This window comes from Neophocaena asiaeorientalis, unplaced genomic scaffold, assembly GCF_003031525.2.
Source record: "Neophocaena asiaeorientalis asiaeorientalis breed wild unplaced genomic scaffold, Neophocaena_asiaeorientalis_V1.1 scaffold77, whole genome shotgun sequence".
Taxonomy (NCBI): Eukaryota; Metazoa; Chordata; class Mammalia; order Artiodactyla; family Phocoenidae; genus Neophocaena; species Neophocaena asiaeorientalis.
Genome location: NW_020174645.1, coordinates 5,074,396 through 5,095,651, shown reverse-complemented (window position 1 = coordinate 5,095,651; position 21,256 = coordinate 5,074,396). Strand labels below are relative to the sequence as shown.

The window sequence follows — 21,256 nt, the reverse complement described above, 5'->3', positions numbered from 1 at the left end:
CAAGTAGCCCCCTCCTCCCACCTCATCCATCCCCTCACTTTTTACAATGGCTAAGTGTCTGGTACATCCTTTCATCTAATGAAAGGTGATACTGCATAGTGATTCAGAGGGTCGGCTCTGGAGATCAAACACCGGTTCTCCCATTTATTAATTGTGTGGCTTTGGGCTACCCAACCTGTGCCTCAGTTTCCACATCTCTAAAATGGGAATAACAGTACCTACCCCATAGGGCTGCTGCGAGGATTGCTCTTGTTAATACACATGAAGCCAATATTGAAGAAGAGGTCTGGTACACAGCAGGTGCTCAAAGGGTGTTGTCTGTTCTCCCTGCCCCTCATCCCCCAAGTATATGGTCAGCCCAGGAGGCAGGACCTTGCCTAACCTATTCACTGTGTATTCCCTGGACTAGCATAGTGCCCGGCACACAGTAGGTGTCTGCTCAGGGCTTTGGTGAATTAAGGAACGCGCGGATGGATGCTGTATTAGTTTCACATGCTGCTGTAACAAATAACCAACAAATTTTGGTAGCTAAGAGCATCAGAAATTTATTTTCTCAAAGTTCCAGAAGGCAGAAGTTTAAAATCAGTCCAATGTTGGGAGTTCCCTGCTGGCCTAGTGGTTAGGATTCCGGGCTTTAACTGCCGTGGTCTGGGCTCTATCCTTGGTTGGGGAACTGAGATCCTGGAAGCCATGCAGCACGGGCAAAAAAAAAAAAAAAAAAAAAAATCAAACGTCAGTCCAATATCAAGACGTCACCACATCTGTGCTCCCTCTGGAGACTCTAGGGGGGAATTTATTCCTGGCCTCTTCCAGCTTCTGGTGGCTGCCAGCATTCCTTGGCTTGGGGCCCCATCACTCCAGTATCTGCCTCTGTGGTCACATGCCTCCTTCTCTTCTGTCTGTGTCAAATCTCTCTCTGCCTCCTTTTCAAAAAAAATTTTTTTTTTGGCCACACAATGAGGCATGTGGAACTTCCCTGACCAGGGATTGAACCCATGCGCCCTGCATTGGGAGCATGGAGTCTTAACCACTGGACCCCCAGGGAAGTCCTTCTGCCTCCTTTTTATAAGGACACTTGTGATGGCATTTAGGGTGCACCCAAATAGTACAGGATAAATGCCCATCTGAAGATTCTGACTAAATTACATCTGTAAATATTTTACCATAGAACGTAACAGCCACAGGTTCCAAGGATTAAGACCTGATATTTAGGGGGCCCATTATTCAGCCTCTCATAGGCACTAAGCCTGAGAGCTAATCCCTGCTCCCCAGGAGACCAGAGCTGGGGACAGTGGTAGTCAGGCTCAACCACAGATTAACAAGGGAGAAACCATTGCTTCTCTCCAATTTTCCTCCCCTATGGGACTCAGGGGACATACCACTAGACGACCAGGCCCTGGGGAAAAGAAACTATGTGGGTGATTCCTCAGCTATTCTCCCCATGGGACTCCCTTCTCTAAGCCGCTCCATCCCAGCTTTTCCACTGGCCGCCCTCCTCATGTCCTGGATATTCCCAAGCAGGAAGTCACCACGATGAACAAGCATTCATGGTGCGTGTCTAGAACGGCGTGTGATGCTGCTGGGGCTACAAACCCAGAGAAGACCCAGACCCTGCCCTTGATGAGCCGGAGGCTTTATGTAACAGGCACAAAGGCAGGACGGTCCCAGAAGGCAGCCATCCTGTCTCAATCGTCTCTGTAGTCTGGGGCTTCATATGCGGTAGATGCTCCAGGCTGGCTGATGGAAGAGGGACTAGTTCCCCTCCACGTTCCCAATGTATGGCTCACTCCTACTAAGCCCAGTAAGGATAAGCTGCTTTACACCCTCGACCCTATTTCACTCTCACTCCCAACCACTGGAAATAGGTATTATTGTTGTGGCCGTCTTAACACGAGCCCCATTTTACAGATACGGAAAACTGAGGCCCAGAGACAGACTTGTTCAAAGTCGCACAGCTAGGCTCTGGTGGAGCTGGGGCTCAAACTCAAGTTTTCTGACTCCAAGTCCTGTGTCCTCTCCATGATGCCATGCTGCCTCCCCACTGGGGGACAAGACTCAGAAGCTCCTGGCAGGTCACCAGAATGTGTCACCATGGGGCAGACTCCAGCCCATACTTTGTTCGGGACAGGGCCACCTGCTGGGAGTACTCACATTTTACTGTGCATACACGTTCGACATTCATTCCTCAAGTATTTATCGAGCACCTGCTGTATACCTGACACTGAGCTAATCGCTAGGGTCATGATGGCAAATAAGTGTGGTACAATTCTGCTCTCACCAACTTACAGGCATTAGACAGATGTGTGTGTCATTACAGACCATAACAAGTACTGTGAAAGACTCAACGGGGGCTGAGAAAGAATGATGAGGGAGACCCAATGTAGACTGCGGGTGCAGGAAGGCCTCTTGGACGAGGGTCATTAATGCTGAGACCGGAAGGGGGGAAGGGCAGCCAGGTGACGCGGACGAGCGTTCCCAGGCAGGGGCCCTATGGGAGGAGACCCTGCATCTGAGGCACTGGAGGGCAGTGCCAGTGGCCGAAGCACAGTGGCTGAGGGGGTGATACAGGCTTGAGCTGGGAGTGAGGCTGGACCATGCGGGGCCTCGGAGGCCAGGTAAGGAGGCTGGATTTTCCTCTAAAGGGGCAAAAAGAACCTCAGGATCTCAACACGTAGAGCCTGCACGGAGCTGGAGGGTCAGGCCAAGGAGACCAGGAAGGGACAGCCATAGAGGAAAGACTTACAGGAGGGCAGGGGTGCCTGGTATGCAAATGAGACAAGCTGGAAGGAAAGGAATTGTGATGAGAAAAGCTGTCAGCTGAGTGACTGGGAGGCCCCGGAGGCAATAAGGATGACGTTGAATGCCTGGGTTCCATCACAGCATATGGCCTCTGATTTCTGAAGTGACGTTAACCTCTCTGAACCTCCATTTCCTCACCTGCAAAGTGGGGACACGCTGATGTTTTTCTTTTCTTTCTTTCTTTCTTTTTTTTAATTTTTGGCCACGCCGCTTGGCATGCAGGATCTTAGTTCCCTGCCCAGGGATCGAACCCGTGCCCCCTGCAGTGGAAGCACAGAGTCTTAAACACTGGACCACCAGGGAAAGTCCCACGATGCTTTTCTTTATTCCACCTCTCTGACAATGCTGTACATATAAAATAAGTACACTAGGAAATCACACAAGGCCATGAAATAGGATCTTTTCCTACTGGTGGGCCTGGGGCATCCATTCTGCCCCTCAGACCACTCAGCTTCCTCCTTGGACCTCATACCAAGCTAGAAGGCTGAGAGATGCAGAGAAGCTGCACAAGTCCCTCAGAGATGCCAGCCCAAGCAGGAGTGGAGAGGCAGGGATGGAGAGAAGGGGCAAGCATCCTCACCAGGATGGCTAAACTGAAAAGGACTGTCAATGTAAGTGCTGGAGAGAAGGCGGAGCACCAGGAATGCTCGTCTGAGCTGCCGGGGGGGGCGGTGGTACTACTTGGGAAAACCAATAGGCATCACCTACTACTGCTGTTACACATCCTCCGTGAACCAGCAGCTGCTGCTGGGCATCAGCCCCCACAGGCCTTCATGCACAGTGCACATGACCGCCAGTAGAAGGATGGTTCAATAAACTGCAGGAAAATCGGACACTACGTGGCTATTTAAAAGACAGATACACTGGTAAGTAAAGTAGGGACAATCTGTACAGCACAAGACGTGCAAAAGTGCTCACAGCAGCTTTATTCTTCATAGCCCCAAACTGGAAACTGCCATGATGCCTATCAATAGTAGAACGAATAGGGACTTCCCTGGTGGTCCAGTGGTAAAGAATCCAATGCAGGGGACGTGGGTTCAACCCGTGGCTGGGGAACTAAGATCCCACATGCCTCGGGGCAACTAAGCCCATGTGCCACAACTATTGAGCCCGCGTGCTGCAAACTACAGAGCCCACGCGCTCTGGAGCCCGTGCGCCACAGCTAGAGAGAAGCCCAAGCACTGCATCAAAGAGACCTTGTGCCGTAAGGAAAGATCCCGCACGCCCCAACAAAGATCGGGGAACCAAGGGCTTCCCTGGTGTGCTGCAACTAAGACCCGACGCAGCCAAAAAGACAAGGAAAATAAATATTTAAGAAATAGTAGAATGAACAGATAAACCTCGATACTAACAAGCACTGGAATACTATACAGCTATGAAAAAGAATAACTACACGTTCCACTTGGAGTTTATAAAGTCAGTTATTTCTTCAGACACCCCTTGCTCCTCAAAGGATGCTCTTCAGCTGGACTCCTGAGCTGAAGGGCCCCCAGACTTGCAATGGGGAAACACAGGGCCATCTGGGGGTTCTGGGCACCAGGTGTCCCCCTCCCAAAACTCCTGGGCCACTGCTGCAAGGCAGGGCCTGGGCCTGGGCTAGTGTGACAAGAGGACACTGCTAACGTCTCCCGAAAAAGCGCTCCTTAGACACAGTGCGTGAGCGAGTGTGTGTGTGTGTGTGTGGAGAAGGAGGGCTGAAATCAGGTGTAGGCAGAGTCTGTGAAAAAGCCGCGAAAGTATTCACTGCTCTCTGAGCACCTGTCCCGCAAAGGCTCCAGGCAGGGGCATCAAGGGCCTAACTCGTAAAATTTAATCCTTGGTGGGGGCAGATTCCACTCCTGGAGAAATCAGGTGAGCAGAACAGCTACGTGGGGTGGGCGCGGGGGAGCATGAGCCCAGAGAAAGGAAACCTGGATCTGGAGCCCAGCTACATCCAAGTTCCCCGACCAGGGATTGAACCCGGGCCACCGCAGTGAAAGTGCCGAGTCCTAAACACTGGACCGCCAGGGAAGTCCCAAAGAAAGCAATGGGTTTTTTTGGCTGCACCTCACGGCTTGCGGGATCTCAGTTCCCCGACCAGGGATTGAACCCAGGTCACGGCAGTGAAAGCCCAGAATCCTAACCACTGGACCATCAGGGAACTCCTCATCTGTCAAGGGTGTCAGTAGCTGTAGGACTAAGAAGCTAGAGAACAAACGGTAAAGAGCTTAGCGCCTGGAGCTAGATTACTTGGACTCATTCCTGGCTTTGCCACTTCCCTTGCAGCTGAACTTGTGCCTTGTGCCTTGTGCCTGTTTTCTCACTTGCAAATGGGGATCATGTGGAGGCCCCACCTGGGGGGCTCTCGTGAGGCTGCATATGTTAATCTACATGAAGTGCTCACAACAGGCCTGGCACAGAGTAAGAGTCTCTAAGTGTTAGCTGTTATTTTATCTATAAAATAGAAATACCAGTTTTCCCTGCTCCAAAGGTTGCTGCTAAGTCCAAGTGTCGTTACGTAAGTGCTTTGAAAAATTAAAAGGTTAAGTGTTTTTAACAGACTCACAGACATAGACAAAAGCCAGGAGAGTTCTGAGCAACTGTTTAGTCACGCCAGCAATGCAAGACCCTGGGATCTAAACTAAAGAGACATCCGGGCAAGTGCACAGAGAAGCAAGTGCAAGGTCAGTCCCAGGTCCCGAGTCTGTAGTAGTGAAAACTGGTAATGATCTAAACATGCACTAGCAAGGAAATGATTAAACAAGTACTTTCCACACAATGGGACACTATGTAGCCAGTTAAAAGATAAAGGCAAGGGCTTCCCTGGTGGCTCAGTGGTTGAGAATCCGCTTGCCAATGCAGAGGACACGGATTCGATCCCTGGTCGGGGAAGATCCCACATGCCGTGGAGCAACTAAGCCTGTGCGCCACAACTACTGAGCTTGCGCTCTAGAGCCCGTGAGCCACAACTACTGAGCCTGTGTGCCACAACTACTGAAGCCCGTGCACCTAGAGCCCGTGCTCTGCAACAAGAGAAGCCTCCGCAATATGAAGCCCGCGCACAGCAACGAAGAGTAGCCCCTGCTCGCCACAACTACAGAAAGCCCGCGCGCAGCAACGAAGACCCAATGCAGCCCAAAATAAACAAATAAATAAATAAATTTATAAAAAACAAAAAAAACCTTGACCTTAAAAAAAAAAAAAAAAGCAAAAGGCAAGTGACAAAGTCACAGCAGCAGTATTCGCAACGGCCAAAAGATGGAAGTAGCTCAAATGTCCATCAACAGATGTATGGATTAAAAAAATGTGATCTATCCGAATGATGGAATATTATTCAACCGTAAAAAGAAATGAAGCACTGACACAGGCTACAATGTGGATGAGCCTTGAAAACATGATGCTGAGTGAAAGAAGCCAGACACAAAAGGCCACGTATTGTATGAGTCCACTTATATGAAATGTCCAGAATAGGCAAATCCATAGAGACAGAGAGTAGACTAGAGGTTACCAAAGGCAGGCGGGAGGGGGGATTGGGGAGTGACTGCTATGGGTGCAGGGTCTCCTTTGCGGGTGTTGAAAATATTCTGGAACTAAATAGACGTGATGATGGCACAACATTATAAATACATTAAATGATGTACTAAATGCTACTGAATTGTACACTTCAAAACTGTTAATGTTATGTTCTGTGACTCGCTTGTCAATTTTTCTAAAAGGGCAATCCAAACAGTAAACACATAATTATAATTTGTTAAAAAAAAAAAAGGCAGGGCTTCCCTGGTGGCTCAGTGGTTGAGAGTCCGCCTGCCGATGCAGGGGACGCAGGTTCATGCCCCGGTCCGGGAAGATCTCACATGCCGCGGAGCAGCTGGGCCCGTGAGCCATGGCTGCTGAGCCTGCGCGTCCGGAGCCTGTGCTCCCCAACGGGAGAGGCCACAACAGTGAGAGGCCCGTGTAACTCAAAAAAAAAAAAGGCAAGTGACAATCCATACAGCATAATCCCTTTTATTTTATAAACAAAACACATTCCCTGCAATGTCAACGCCAGCACTGTAGGAGCTTTTTCTTATTTAAAAGCAACACGCACGTGGAATATGTGTAAATGCAGAGAAAGGGATGGTCTTCCCTCTGGTGAGTGAGAAAGGAGGCAAAGGGAATTCTCACGTTTTTCTTGAGTTCTGTTTCAACTTTTACAACATGAATAAATACATGTAATAGTTTCCATTGTTAAAGACCAAAACAACCACCAACACCCACAAACCCATACTGTCTGTGCCCCTCAGTCTCTACAAGAAGAAAACACCCTGAGAAGATTGAGCCGCTTGCCCCAAATCTGCTAGTTAGTGGCCATTGGGAGCATAATCCGGGTCTCTTAGTACCAGACCCACACGTTTTTCACTCCCCCAGAGTCAGAAAAGCGCCTTTGATACTGGATGGTGATGATCACCAATGTTTATCAAGCACCTGCCATCACCAGCTACTGGGCTCAGCGCTCACCACGGATGAAGCGGTGCTCAGACCCCCTCAGAACCCTGTGTTCACCCCTCGCCCCTCTTCAGTGTACTTTTTTTTTTTTTTTTTTTTTTTTGCGGTACGCGGGCCTCTCACTGCTGTGGCCTCTCCCGTTGCGGAGCACAGGCTCCGGACGCGCAGGCTCGGCGGCCATGGCTCACGGGCCCAGCCGCTCCGCGGCATGTGGGATCTTCCCAGACTGGAGCATGAACCCGTGTCCCCTGCATCGGCAGGCGGACTCTCAACCACTGCGCCACCAGGGAAGCCCTTCAGTGTGCTTTTGCTACTGACCAGGCACCCTGGGCTCCCTGGCTGGCAGGCTCTGTAAGAAAGTACAGGCCCCAAGCCTAAGGGCAGGGCAACTCTAAGGAGTAACTCACATCCCAGAGCTCGCTGCCTTGCATGGACTCTGTTGGGCTTCCTCCTTTCCCTGTCCTGATTCCTCCACTTCCCCAGTAGTCTTTTCTAGGGCTGCTTCCTTAATGAATCACCTGCAGAGGAACATCTTCGCCTCAGGTCTCCTTCTAGAAGATGCTGACATAAGCAGAACTTAACTCATTTTATCCCCCGAATACTTTACGAAGTAGGACCCGTGCTGCCCGCCCTGTATAGCCGATGAACCTCGGGTACACAGTAGCTTGTTAACTTTCACAAGGCCACACAGCTAATACCAGGATTCAAGCTCCGGCAGTCTGGCTCTAGGATCCACACTTTTTTTTTTTTTCTTCCACGTTGTGGTGTGTATCAGTGCTTTATTCCTCTTTATGGCTGAATGATATCCCATTACATGGACAGACCATCTTTTGTTCATAGTACTTTTTAAAAAATATTTATTTATTTATTTGGTTGCACTGGGTCTTAGTTGCAGCATGTGGGCTCTAGTTCCCTGAGCAGGGATCAAACCCGGGCCCCCTGTATCGGGAGCAAGGAGTCTTAACCACTGCACCACCAGGGAAGTCCCCAGAATCCACACTCTTGCGACCACTCTACTGCCTCTCAAAGTCTTACAGCCCAAGCTCCTTATGTTATCAGCGAGTGTACCGGAGAGAATAATGTCCCCTCAAACTTCACATCCACCTGGAACCTCAGAATGTGACCTTACTTGAAAATAGGTCTTTGCAGATGTAATTAAGTTAAGGGGAGGTCAGGCTAAGTGAGGGTGGGCCCTAAATCCAATGACTGGGTCCTTATAAGAGAAAGGAGAGGGAGAGTCAGACCCACAGACCCGCAGAGGCCACGTGACAACAGACAGAGGTTGGAGTGATGCAGCCACAAGCCAAGAGCTGCCACCTGGAAGAGGCGGGAGCTTCTTACCCTAGAACCTTTGGAGGGAGCACAGCCCTGCTGACACCTTGATTTTGGACCCCTGGCCTCCAGATCTGTGAGAGAATACATTTCTTTGTTTGAAGCCTCCCAGTTTGTGGTTACAGTGGCCCCAGGAAACTAATACAGCAAGCATACGGAGAAAGTCCTATATAGAAGGTGCACAGACGATTTCTATTGAGGTGAAATTCGTATCAGCCACTCTCGGATCCCACAAAAGGTTCAACTGGCAGGACAAAAGCGACGTAATTGCACTCAGGGCTATCTTTTTTATTGCATCGGCAGGCGGACTCTCAACCACTGCGCCACCAGGGAAGCCCCCCAGGGCTATCTTTTATTGACTAGTTCTGCGTTTGATGCTGTATATATTTTTCTCAACAGTCCTGGGTGTCAGGAGTTGCCACACCCCACCTTACAGGTGAGGAACCTGAGGATGGGAACAAGGTGACCCATTGGTAAGAGTGGGTCTGAGATTTAAACTCAGGTCCACCTCACTCCACAGCCCATTCCCCTTATAATAGACTGCTCTACCCAGGCACATCTCCAAGAATATTCTAGCTCTGTGTGTCCAACTCAGCAGCCACTAGTGGCAATGGAGCACCTGAGATAGGGCACGTACAAATGGACGTGTGCTGAAAATGTAAAATACACATCAGCCATCAACAGATGGGTAGATCAACAAAATGTGCTCTATCCATACAATGGGATATTATTCTGCCTTAAAAAGGAAGGAAATTCTGACACAACTACAACGTGGATGAAACTCAAGGACATTATGCTCAGTGAAAAAAACCAGTCACAAAAAGACAAATATTGTATGATTCTACTTATGTGAGCTACCTGGAGTAGTCAAAATTATAGAGACAGAAAGTAGAATGCCAGTTGCCAAGGGCTGGGGGAGGGAGAAATGGAGAGTTATTGTTTAATGCGGACAGAGGTTTACATTTGCAAGATGAGTTCCGGAGTCTGGTTGTACAACAATGTGAATGTTCTTAACGCTGCTGAACTATATACACTTAGAAATGGTTAAAATGAGAATTTTTTTTTAACATCTTTATTAGAGTACAATTGCTTTACAATGGTGTGTTAGCTTCTGCTGTATAACAAAGTGAATCAGCTATGCCTATACATATGTCTCCATATCTCTTCCCTCTTGCATCTCCCTCCCTCCCACCCTCCCTAACCCACCCCGCAAGGTGGTCACAAAGCACAGAGCTGATCTCCCTGTGCTATGCAGCTGCTTCCCACTAGCTGTCTATTTTACATTTGGTAGTGTATATATGTCCATGCCGCTCTCTCACTTTGTCCCAGCTTAAGATGAGAAATTTTACGTGTATGTTATCACAGTAAAACATACATATATATATTATATTATATATGAATGAATAACCCACCAGATTTCAAAGACTTAATATGAAAAAAATGCAAAATACCCTACTGATAATTTTAATTTTTAATTTTTAAAATTTTTATTTATTTCTTTCGGCTGCACCATGAGGCTTGCAGGATCTTAGTTCCCTGACCAGGGATTGAACCCAGGCCCTCAGCAGTGAAAGCACAGAGTCCTAACCACTAGACCACCAGGGAATTCCCCCCAACTGATAATTTTTAAATTGATTACATGTTGAAGGATGATATCTTGGATCTACTGGGTTAAATAAAAATATTAATGAAATTACTTTCACCTGTCCTTTTTACTTTCTTTTAATGCCACACCTAGAAAAATCATAGTCATATCTGTGGCTTGCCTTACATTTTTTGGTAAAAGGCGAAATATGTACACAACTGGAAGAGCAACCAGTGTATTGCCTTACATTTTTTTTGGACAGTGCTGTTCTCAGCTGCCCTTCAGAAAATGGATACGTGGTCAGTTTTCATCCTCTCCTGGTGACAGAGTTGTTTGTCCAGAGCCCAAGGATTTTTTTTCCAGACGCTTGAGTGTATCTCTGCACCCCCATGCCCCCAGTCCAATTGCTTCCATATCTGTAAGTCATCTCCGCATGTGCTAACTAGTAGTTTCCAGGTGCTGACAAGATGATTTCCAAATACAAGAAGTAGGGAAGTGCTTTTTAATCTGGAGACTTCCAGGGAGGGGGAGACAGGAGACTGGCAGGTGCTCTGAGCGCACTGCCCAGTATTTTTTTAAAATTAATTTTTATTGGAGTATAGTTGCTTTACACGGTTGTGTTAGTTTCTGCTGTACAGCAAAGTGAATCAGTTATACGTACACATATATCCCCTTTTTTGGATTTCCTTCCCTTTTAGGTCACCACAGAACACTGAGTAGAGTTCCCTGTGCTATACAGTAGGTTCTCATTAGTTATCTATTTTATACAGAGTAGTGTATATGTGTCAATCCCATTCTCCCAATTCATCCTACTCCCCCTTCCCCCCTTGGTAGCCATACGTTTGTTCTCTACGTCGCAGTGCCCAGTATTAATGGCTGGGAAAGCAGCACTGTTCCGGGCAGGGTTGGCTCTTCTAAGCGGGCATCCCAGCCCACTCACCCCCTAAATCCTGTTTGCCCCTAGGCCTTGCCCCACTGCCTAAAGTGGTGCCAGACACACAGTCTAACTTCATGGGCTGCACCTCCTCCCAGGGACCCCCTGGCCCAGTGTCTGTTCCCCTCACAGGTGGAAGACATGCTTTTGCCCTTATTGTGTTCCCATGGCTTCCCAGGCAGAATAAAAATAACTGTGAAAGGCATGCCTGGCATCTGCCCAGCTTCTCCACTAGGGTGAGGGCTGCTGTCGAGCTGAACACCAGAGGCTCCCCGAGCTCACCCCCGGGAGCTGGACCCACGCGAGATGCCAATGGAGTGCGTCTCAGATGGCACCCGTGTGGGCTGTCTGATGAAGAGCCCAGCAGGGATGCAGAGAGCCAAGGCCAAGCTCTCCCACACGGGGGGTGCCGTGTGCACACACATGCAACCGAGCGCCGAGGAAGCAGCTTAGGGTGTTCGGGCCCGTGCCTGGGGGACCTGCGGCCTCTAGGGCATCACTGGGGTAGGCAGGGGGAGTTCCAAGGTCACCCCTGGAGGCCTCTGGGTGCCCTGCAGAAATGTCACAGACCAAAACATGGCTATGGGGACATCCCTGGGGGCGCAGTGGATAAGACTCCACGCTCCCAATGCAGGGGGCCCTGGTTCATCCCTGGTCAGGGAACTAGATCCCACGTGTGACATAACTAAGAGTTCGCATGCCACAACTAAGGAGCCGGCAAGCCGCAACTAAGGCCCAGCGCAACCAAATAAATAATAAATATTAATAAATAAATAAACAAAATAAAATAAAACCCACCAGACCATAAGGTAGGATTCCAAACGATATTAATTAGGGAGATGACTAACATTTAAAAAAAAACAAAAAAAAACAAAAGATGGCTGTGGGCACCTCACTAAGTTCAACACAGTTACCACAGGACTCAGCAATTCCATGCCGAGGTATATACCTCAAAGCACCGAAAACACATGTCCACAGAAAAACATGAAGGTACCAGAACCTTCACAGCGGCACTCTTCACAACAGGCAAAAGTTGGAAACAACTCAGCGTCCATCGGTGGATGAATAGATAAACGAAACGTGGTCCAAACAGACAACGGAGTGTTGCTAAGCCATAAAGAGGAAGGATGCACCCTCTCAGCCTGTTTTCCTCCTCTTTTCAAAAAGGAGATTGGATTCGATAACAACAGCTCATAGTAACAACAGTTAACACTTGCTGAGTGTGGGCACCAGGTACTATTCAGTTTACACGTATTAATTCATTTAATCCTCACAACTTTGTGAGGGAGATATGGTTATTGCCCCCATTTCTACAGGGGGCACTTAAGGCACACGAAGGTCAAGTGACTTGATCAAGGTCCCTCAGCCAGTAAGTATTGGGTTAGGATTCATACTGGGCAGTCTGGCTCTAGCACCAACACTTATCACCACTGCGACTTTTGTTTTCACTGCACGACTCAGATCTCAACAAAGGAAACCCACGGGAAAGAGGATGCCAGCACCCAGGTCAAACAATTCCTTTTTCCTTGGTCCCTACGGCCCTTATACAGTGTGCTACTTTATTCTCACGGAGTGGTAAACACGAGTTCTGAACTTCAGGCCCCCACGGAAGTCCACCCCCTTCCCAACAAGGAGGGGGCTTGTATAGGGACCCAGGAAGTTTACCCAGGCTAAAGAGTTGAGCCTGAGATTCCTTGCGATCAGAGCCAGGTTCTGAATGAGAAGGAGGCTGCTGGGGGGCCCACAGCTGATGCAGCGCACGGGGGCCCAGACCAAACCCCTCTGTCTGTCTTTGCTTCTCCAGCACCAGCAAAGGCCTGGAGACAAGGTTCTAGATAACTGTTCGTAGGATGAATGGCAGTCGGGGGGCTCCAGCACCGATCAGATCTGGGTGGCCACCCTGGGTTGCTCATTGTTAAACGTGCACCCGTGACAAGCACCTCAAATTTCTTCCCAGCACACTTAGAATAAAGTCCAAATCTTGGCCTCTAAGGGGCTATGTGATCTGAGCCCTGCTGACCCCACTGACCTCATCTTTAACCACCCTTGGCCTTGATCATCTTCTGTGACACTGGTCTCCTTGGTTTCCATAAACAGTCATGCCCCAGGGCCTTTGCACCTGCCTTCCCCCCAAGATATTTGCATGGCTCACTCCATGACTTCATTAGGGCTCAAATGTCACCTCATCAGAGAGGCCCTCCTTGATCCCCATATCCAAAGAAGCACCCCACCAAGTCACCTCTAGCATATCCCCCCCAGATTTTAGTTCTTCCACAACCCTGGTCAGAATCTGGAACTGTGTCATCTGTCCGTTTACATAGTTATCACCTATCTCCTCTGCACTAGAGCATAAGCTTCCCGAGGGCAGTGGCTTTGTCTTGTCCAATGTGTATACCCAGTGCCTAGAGAAGAGGCTGGAAAAGTGAGGACTCTCGAACAATTTGTCAAATGAGCCTCTCGGTTTCATCACCTGTACACCAGGCTACACAATGTCTCTCAGGCAGAGTGATGGTGAGAATCCACATGGCATGAGACACCATTGCTTGGGGACCACGCTCCTGTCACTGGTGATGCCGGTGATGGCAGTGGGGAGAGCCTTCCCCTCACCTCCCATGCTGGCCCCTCCTCTTACCTTCATGCTTCTGGAACTCCTCCTCGGAGAAGCTGACGTCCTTGTGGGAGAGGTTGGTCATGAGCTGCTTGTTCTCCTCCTGCAGCTGGGCGATCTGGGAAAGGAGGTCTTGCGCTTCCCCTCGCCACACGTCCTCCACCAGCTCCAGCTCCTGCGGGGGTGAGGGGCCAGAGTGGGGTCACAGCCTTCCCAGGGCAGCAGCCTTACCCCCCTGACCCTCGGGAGCAGCTCAGGGCTGCTGGGGCTTTGGGTTGTTCCCTTCTCCATGAGAACCAAGCATCGGCAGGTGAGCAGATCAGGCCATCACTAGCCCACATGGCAACTTCACGAAAAACAGAAGGTGTCCTTCCTCTGGGCAAGGCGTGCATTTATGCCGTTAGGACCTGGCCAAGTTAGAAATGCCCTGAAGACAACAACGGCATTGGAACTGTACCTTCTAACTGTCTAGACAGGAGAGAGAGGGTGGAGGGGCAGCCCCAGGCTGCAGGGACCCAGACATACCAATCTCTCTAGGGAGGTCACGTCCCTGATCTTTGGACAGACCCTCCATCGAGACAAACCTCTCTCCAAGGGAGAAAGGGGCTGCAAAGATCCCAGGGATACCACCTGGCCCCGGAGCTCCCTGTACATCGGAAATGGGAATCTCTTCAAGCAGACTTGGACGACTCACTCTACAAATCTGAGGCTGTTTCCCTTAGTTGGGGAGCCCTACTATAAAAGCTCGCAGTGAAGAAAACAAAAACACTCATTTGAAAAGATACATGCACCCCTATGTTTACAGTAGCATTCATTATTTACAATAGTCAAGACGTGGAAGCGACCTAAGTGTCCATCAATAGACGAGTGGATAAAGAAGATGTGGTCCATATATACAATGGAATACTACTCAGCCATAAGGAAGAATGAACTCTTGCCATTTGTAACAACATGTATGGACCTACAGAGTATTATGCTAAGTGAAATAAGTCAGACAGAGAAAGACAAATACCATATGATCTCACTTATTTGTGGAATCTAAAAAACAAACCAAACGAACAAAACAAAATGAAAATATTCTTAGACACAGAGAACAAACAGGTGGTTGCCAGAGGGGAGGCGCTGGAGGGGGAGTGAAATAGGTGAAAGGGATTAAGAGGTACCTCCAGTTACAAAATAAATAAGCCACAGGGATGTAATACACAGCATAAGGAATGTGGTCAGTAGTATTTATTGTAATAACTTTGTACGGGGACAGATGGTTACTAGACTTAGCTTGGTGATCATTTCATAATGTATGCAAATGTTAAATCACTGTATAGCACACCTGAGGCTAACAGAATATTGTGTCAACTGTATTTCAGTAAAATAAAAAAATAAAGGCTCACAGTGTTGAATGTGATGATAAATAAGATGTCTGTAAAAATTACTTTGTGGATGGCTGTAATCAGAGAAACACATAATAACAAGTGTTGGCAAGAATGTGAAGAAATTGGAACCCTGTGCATTGCTGGTAAGAATGTAAGATGGTGCAGCCACTGTAGAAAACAGTCTGGCAGCTCCTCAATAAGTTAAACATAGTTACCATATGACCCACCAATTCCACTTGTAGGGTCTGAGAAATGAAAACACGTGTCCACACAAAAACAGGTACATGAATGTTCATAGCAGCACTATTCATAATCGCCAAAAGGTAGAAACAACCCAAATGTCCATCGGTTGATGAAAAGATGAATAAAATGTGGTGTATCTGGAATATGATTCAGGCAAAAAGGGATGAAATACTGACATATGCTACAATTTGGATGAACCCTGAAAACATGATGGTGAGCAAAAGCAGCTGGTCACAGAAGGGCACACAGTGCTTGACTCCGTTGATGGGAAATGTCCACAATAGGTAAATCCATAGATACAGAAAGCATACTGGCAGCTTTCTAGGGGCAGAAGGGTTGGCAGGGAGTGAGGAATGACTGTTAATGAGTCTGTGTTTTCTGTTCGGAGTAATGAAAATGTTGTAAAATTGATTGTAGTAATGGTTGCACAGCTCTGTGAATAAACTAAAAGCCACTGAATTGTATGGTATGTGAATTATATTCAGTAAAGCTGTTACCAAAAAAAAAAAAAGAGGTATTTTGTAAAATCATAAACTGTATAGAATGCTGGTTTAAAGCGTGGATACTGGAGCCTGTTGACCTGAGTTTGAATTCTGTTTCCGCCACTTACCAGCTGATCTTGGACAAGTTATTCAACCTTAGGGTGCCTTGGAAATGAGGAATACAGTGTTATATCTACCCCCATGGGGTGTCATGAGGATTAAATGGTTAATATATGTAGATGTTTGGAATAGGGCCCAGTACCCAGAAAGTGCTAAACATATGTCTGCTGATTTCTGGTCCCCCTACAGCCCATCCCAAGCCGGCCCAGGTGGCCGGATGTCAGCATCGCCTCCTTTCATCTCTTAAATAAGTTCCTAAATCCCATCTCCTTTGTCAGGAAGCCTGCTGCACTGGGGAAATGAGAGGTAATAACTAAGTATTCGCACAGCTGCTTCAAGGTCACCAGGGGAGGTGAAGGGTGGGGCTAGAGGGCGAAAGTGGTGGTGGAATGATGAAGTAAGTGGCCACGGGACCTTCCCACAGGCAGGTGTGGGCTGGCAGCTGAATCAGGCTCTTCTTGCCCTGGTCCTCTCTGCTCCCACCTGACACAGGCTGAGCACACAGAGGGCCCCAGTGCTATCTCAGGTGTAATTGGCTGGGGTAGGCGGAACAATGGTCCCCAGAGAGGTCCATATTCTCATCCCTGGAACCTGAGAATATGCGAATTTACACGGCAAAAGGGATTTTGCCGATGTGATTCAGTTAAGGACCCTGAGATGGGGAGATGCTCCTGGGTTATCCAGGTGGACCCAATGTAATCACAAGGGTCCTTAAAAGTGAAAGGAGGCAGGAAGGGCAGAATCAGAGACCACGTGGGGACTTCCCTGGTGGTCCAGTGGTTAAGACTCTGTGCTTCCACTGCAGGGGGCGAGGGTTGGCTCCCCGGGTCGCGAGGCAGAGATCAGAGTTAGAGATTTGAAGATGCTACACTGATGACTTTGAAGATGGAGGAAGGGGTCACAAGTCAAAGGATACAGCTGGCTCCCAGGAGCTGCAAAAGGCAAGGAAATGAATTCTCCCCTAAAGTTGCCCGCAGGAATGAATTTCCTGACACCCGATTTTAACCCAAGTGAGACTCATTTCTGACTTTTGACCTCCAGAATTTTATCCAGTATTACCCATATTGATATTATTCATAATATCATATTATCCAATGTGATAATAAATTTGTGTGATTTTGAGTAAGTTTGTGGTAATTAGTTATAGCAGCAATAGATGAATACAGACTTTAATCCTCAGTTCTTTTTTTCCTTCTCTCATTGAACTAAAGTTGATGCTGGGGGAGCTGGTTCTTGCCTCTGAGCTGACAATGGAGAATTTGATCTTGCCTGGATACCAGCTAAAAAGGCTCTTCCAGGAAGTGGCCCCTGACCAATCACCTCGTTAGCCTCCTCTCAGCACTGTCTTCAAACTCCTTACGCTGGCCTGTGAGGCCCAGCATTAGCAGACCCCTGTACCTCCCTGACCTCACCTCCTACCCCTCTTCCTCACTCGCTCTGCTCTTGTCACACCAGCCTTCTTTGTGTTCCTTGCACACACCAAGTTCACTCCTACCTCAGGGCATTTGCACTTGCTGCACCTCCTGCCCAGAATGCCCCTCCCCCAGATCTCTCTATGGCTGGCATCTACACTTCATTCAGATCTCAGCTCAGATGCCACCTCCTCAGGGAAGCCTTCCTGACTGCCCTGTCAACTAGACACCATCCCTGGCCAGTCTCTTTTATATTTCCCTGTTTTATCTTCTTCATGGTACTTATCATAAGCTGAAATTTTTTAGAAGTTAAAAAAAATCTATCTCCTCACACTAGAATCACACCATTCCATTAGAGTAGCCACTAGCCACATGTATCTGCTGAGCACTTGAAATGCCGCTGGTCTGAATTGAAACATGCAGTGAGGGTTAAACACTCACTGAATTTCAAAGACATAATAGGAAAAAAAGAATGCAAAATACCTTATTAATAATTTTTTTTTAACTATGTGTGCCGATGGATGTTAACTAAACTTATGTGGTAATCATTTTGCAATATGTACATATGTCAAATCATAATGTAAGCCTAAAACAAATACAATGTTATATGTCAATTATATCTCAATAAGAAATAATTTTTTACATGATTACATGTTGAAATAATATTTTGGAACGACTGGGTTTGATAAGGTATGTTATTAAAATTAACCTCATCTGGGGAATTCCCTGGAGGTCCAGTGGTTAGGACTCTGCGCTTTCATTGCCGAGGGCCCGGGTTCAATTGCTGGTGCGGCCAAAAAAATAAAAATTAACCTCATCTGTGTCTTTTTATCAATGTGACGTGCCACATTATATATCTATGGGACAGCACTGCACTAGTAAGTCAGGTCCTTGAGGGCAAAGACCTCACCTGTTGTGGTCGCCACTGTCACCCAGAACAGTGCCTGGCAATTAGTAGGTACTCAATAAATATATCTGTTGAATGAATAAATGAACAACGTATGCTGTTTATATTATATGCACTTGTATCTGCACAGCCACTGCTTTCTAAAGTCTCTTTGCGTGTTTTTCCTGTCTTCCCTGTTACCCACCCACTGCCTGAAATGAGGACCTGGTTTTCCTTTCCTTTGCATCACCCAAGTCACCTCGAAAGGCACTTTGCAAGCTGCAGTCGGTCAACAAGGCTGCAGATGGAGTAACCAGGTAGAACATGATGAGACTGTGGCCTAGGTCTGAGTGATGAACAGAACTGAGTCCAGGGATCTTTTGGGAGGAAGAGTTGGTGGAAGAGAGGATGCATGCTTTACTGGAGCCATATTTGTCAAGAGAAAGAGAGAGAGAGAGAAGGAAGAAAAAAGGAAGGAAGGGAGGGAGGGAAGGTGGGAGGGAGGAATGAATGGATAGACAGATAAGATGAAGGACATGCTAAGATTTCTGTGGAATTAGCACCTTGAAGAGCCTTCGAGGCTTACGGGGTGAGGGGAATCAGACTCTTGGGATCAGTCTCTCTTGATCCCAAGAGAGACTGGGATCGTATTCTTGATCCCAAGAATATGAAGTAAAGGGGACTGAAGCGGGGATGGGGAAAAAAAGGGTTTTGTCCTCCGAATTAGAAAAGATCGTCCTCTGTATTGACAAATGAGCTCTGGCTTTGAACACACTGGTGTTTACTTCCTGGCTGATAGCATTCCAGAAGTGACAAGTGCAGCTGGCTGGGAATTCCACCTGACTCCAGGCCTAGTGGCCTCCAATGGCTCTCAAGGGTGTCTTCCAGTCCGGCTGCGGCAGAACTAAAGTGCTAGGGGTGGGGACATAGGTGCCAGGACTTCTTGTGTGACTTGGGCTAAGTCCCTTAGTCCCTGTCAATAAGAGGCAGTTGGATGACAGGATCTCAAGGTCCCTTCCTTCCGCAACCCCCCGGGAGAGATGGAAGGATCTGGGGTAGGAGTAGGGGTATCTGGGGTGGGAGTGGTGTCTCCAGTATCAGCCTAAGAGCCCTCGGTGAAAAACTCTCCCGGCCTAAAAACAATAGTTAACAGTGGTAAGGCCCTCGAAATGGCCCAAGTTTTGTCCTGAGCGCTTTAATTCTCACCACAATCCTATGAGATAGGTACTATTATTATCCCCATTTCACAGCTGAGAAAATTGAGGTACAGAGAGACGAGGTGACTTGTCCAAGATCACACAGCCGATGAGTGACAGGGCTTGAAAGCAGGCTATCTAGCTCCCAAGTCGCTGCTCCTGGGAATCTTGACATTAATTACAGGGCAGGGACATTTTCAAGCTCCCAGTGTGATCCTGGAAACTTTGCCTAAGGCTTGGGAGCTTGAATTTCCTACCTGACCCCAGCGCACAGGGACCTCTGGGGGCAAACACAATCAAACCTCCAAAACACTAGTTCTCTTAATCACCCAGGGGTCTGCCCTTAGGTTAAGACTGCAAACACAGCCGGGGCTCTGTTCCTTGAAAAGACACAGACCTCAAAGTACACAGTATGTGATGGCTGGCCAGAGAGTTTCAGAGAGGCCAACTGGATTTCCTGAGGCCACACAGCAAGTCAGAGTCTGCTCAGATACCCTGATCCCCCAAGGAAAAGCGTTTCCTCCCATTCTCAGTCTGAAGGGAGCGTCCCTGGGCTGAGGTTGGGGCAGGAAACCACACGTCTCCCACTTCCTTCTCCCCAGGCACCTTGTCTGGACTCCCGGCCCAGTGAGGAGTCCCTGACTCATGAGCCCAGCGCTTGTTCACAAGGCAGAGGCTTAGCCTTAAAGCTGCCCCAAATCATCTTCCTCCAATTCAAAGAAGGTGGGGAAGAGGCACTAGAATTACCTCCACTGGGGCTGAGACTCTCAGCACTACCTTGGGACAAATTCCCCCCAGCCCCACTGTGATCCTCAGTTTCTTCATCTGTAAAATGAAGAGAATAATCCCTACCTCACAGAGTAAAATCGAGGTGGGGAAACCACTTCAGGTTAATAAACTAGAAGGAACCCTGGACTGGGGTTCAGGGTTCCTTTTTGCAAATTAGAACCCAGAGACTGGCGGTCAATAAGCCCAGTGACTGGAGGTCACATCCCCTTGGCTCTCTGGAGGGCTCTGCAGTGGAATGAAGAATGCGGCCCGGTATCACATCTTCTCGGGCAACACTGAAGGGCAGGGGCGCTTATTTCATTTCTGGAAAAGAATAATATTATCTAAGCACTTTAGATAGTATCCCATTTAATTTTCATAAGGCGGGTCCTATTAGTATCACCATTTGATATGTGAGGAAATAAAGCACAGAGAGGTTAAATAACTTACTCAAGGTCACACGGCTATTAAGTGGTAAAGGTGGGATTGGAACTCAGGTGTGACTCCAAAGAACTACTCTTAATCTCTGGGGGTGCGCAGCCTGGGCAAAAGAGGGCCAGCGGCCTCCCTCCTTCCCTCACCCAGTCCGATCGTCTCTCGTCTATTCCCTGTATACACACGTGTGCACCTACAGTTGCCCAGTGCTGAAGGACCCCTTAGGTCCCAGCGGCCACGCTGCCGGGATAGGCAGACTGAGGCCACCGCCCACCTTCTGGTGCTTGCGCTCCTTCTCGATGCGGTCCATCCTCTCCAGGCGCAGTCGGTCCAGCTCGAGGCGCAGCTCGTCCAGCTCGGGCGCGACGTGGTGGCGGCTGACCAGCACCTCCAGGATCTCCAGGACACGCACGACCTTGGGCATGAGGCGCGCGATGGCCTCGCAGCCGTGCTGGTCGATGACCCGCTCGAACTCGTGGCCCACGAGCGACGCGATGTCGTACACGTCCATGACGGTCAGCTCCGCCACGTTCTTCTCCAGCGCCGACTCGGCCGCCAACGCCGACCCCCGGTCCTCCTCCATGGCCCCCCGCCCGGCCTCTCCCCCACCCCACAAACTAGT

General features: G+C 48.5%; 1 protein-coding gene across 2 annotated transcripts in view; it reads right to left on the bottom strand.

Annotated features, from left to right (window-relative positions):
• RILPL1 (Rab interacting lysosomal protein like 1) overlaps positions 1-21,250 on the bottom strand; it is a 43,560-nt gene extending 22,310 nt beyond the window's left edge. Inside the window, exons 1-2 of one of the 2 annotated variants that reach the window (XM_024758716.1) lie at positions 20,909-21,250; positions 13,747-13,897 (exon numbers count right to left, since the gene is read on the bottom strand). In XM_024758716.1, the coding sequence (XP_024614484.1) occupies positions 13,747-13,897; positions 20,909-21,217 (460 nt within the window). In that variant the 5' untranslated portion in view covers positions 21,218-21,250. The remainder of the gene's footprint in view (positions 1-13,746; positions 13,898-20,908) is intronic. The other variant, XM_024758717.1, reaches the window with a different exon arrangement.
• Between the last annotated feature and the right edge of the window lie 6 nt (positions 21,251-21,256).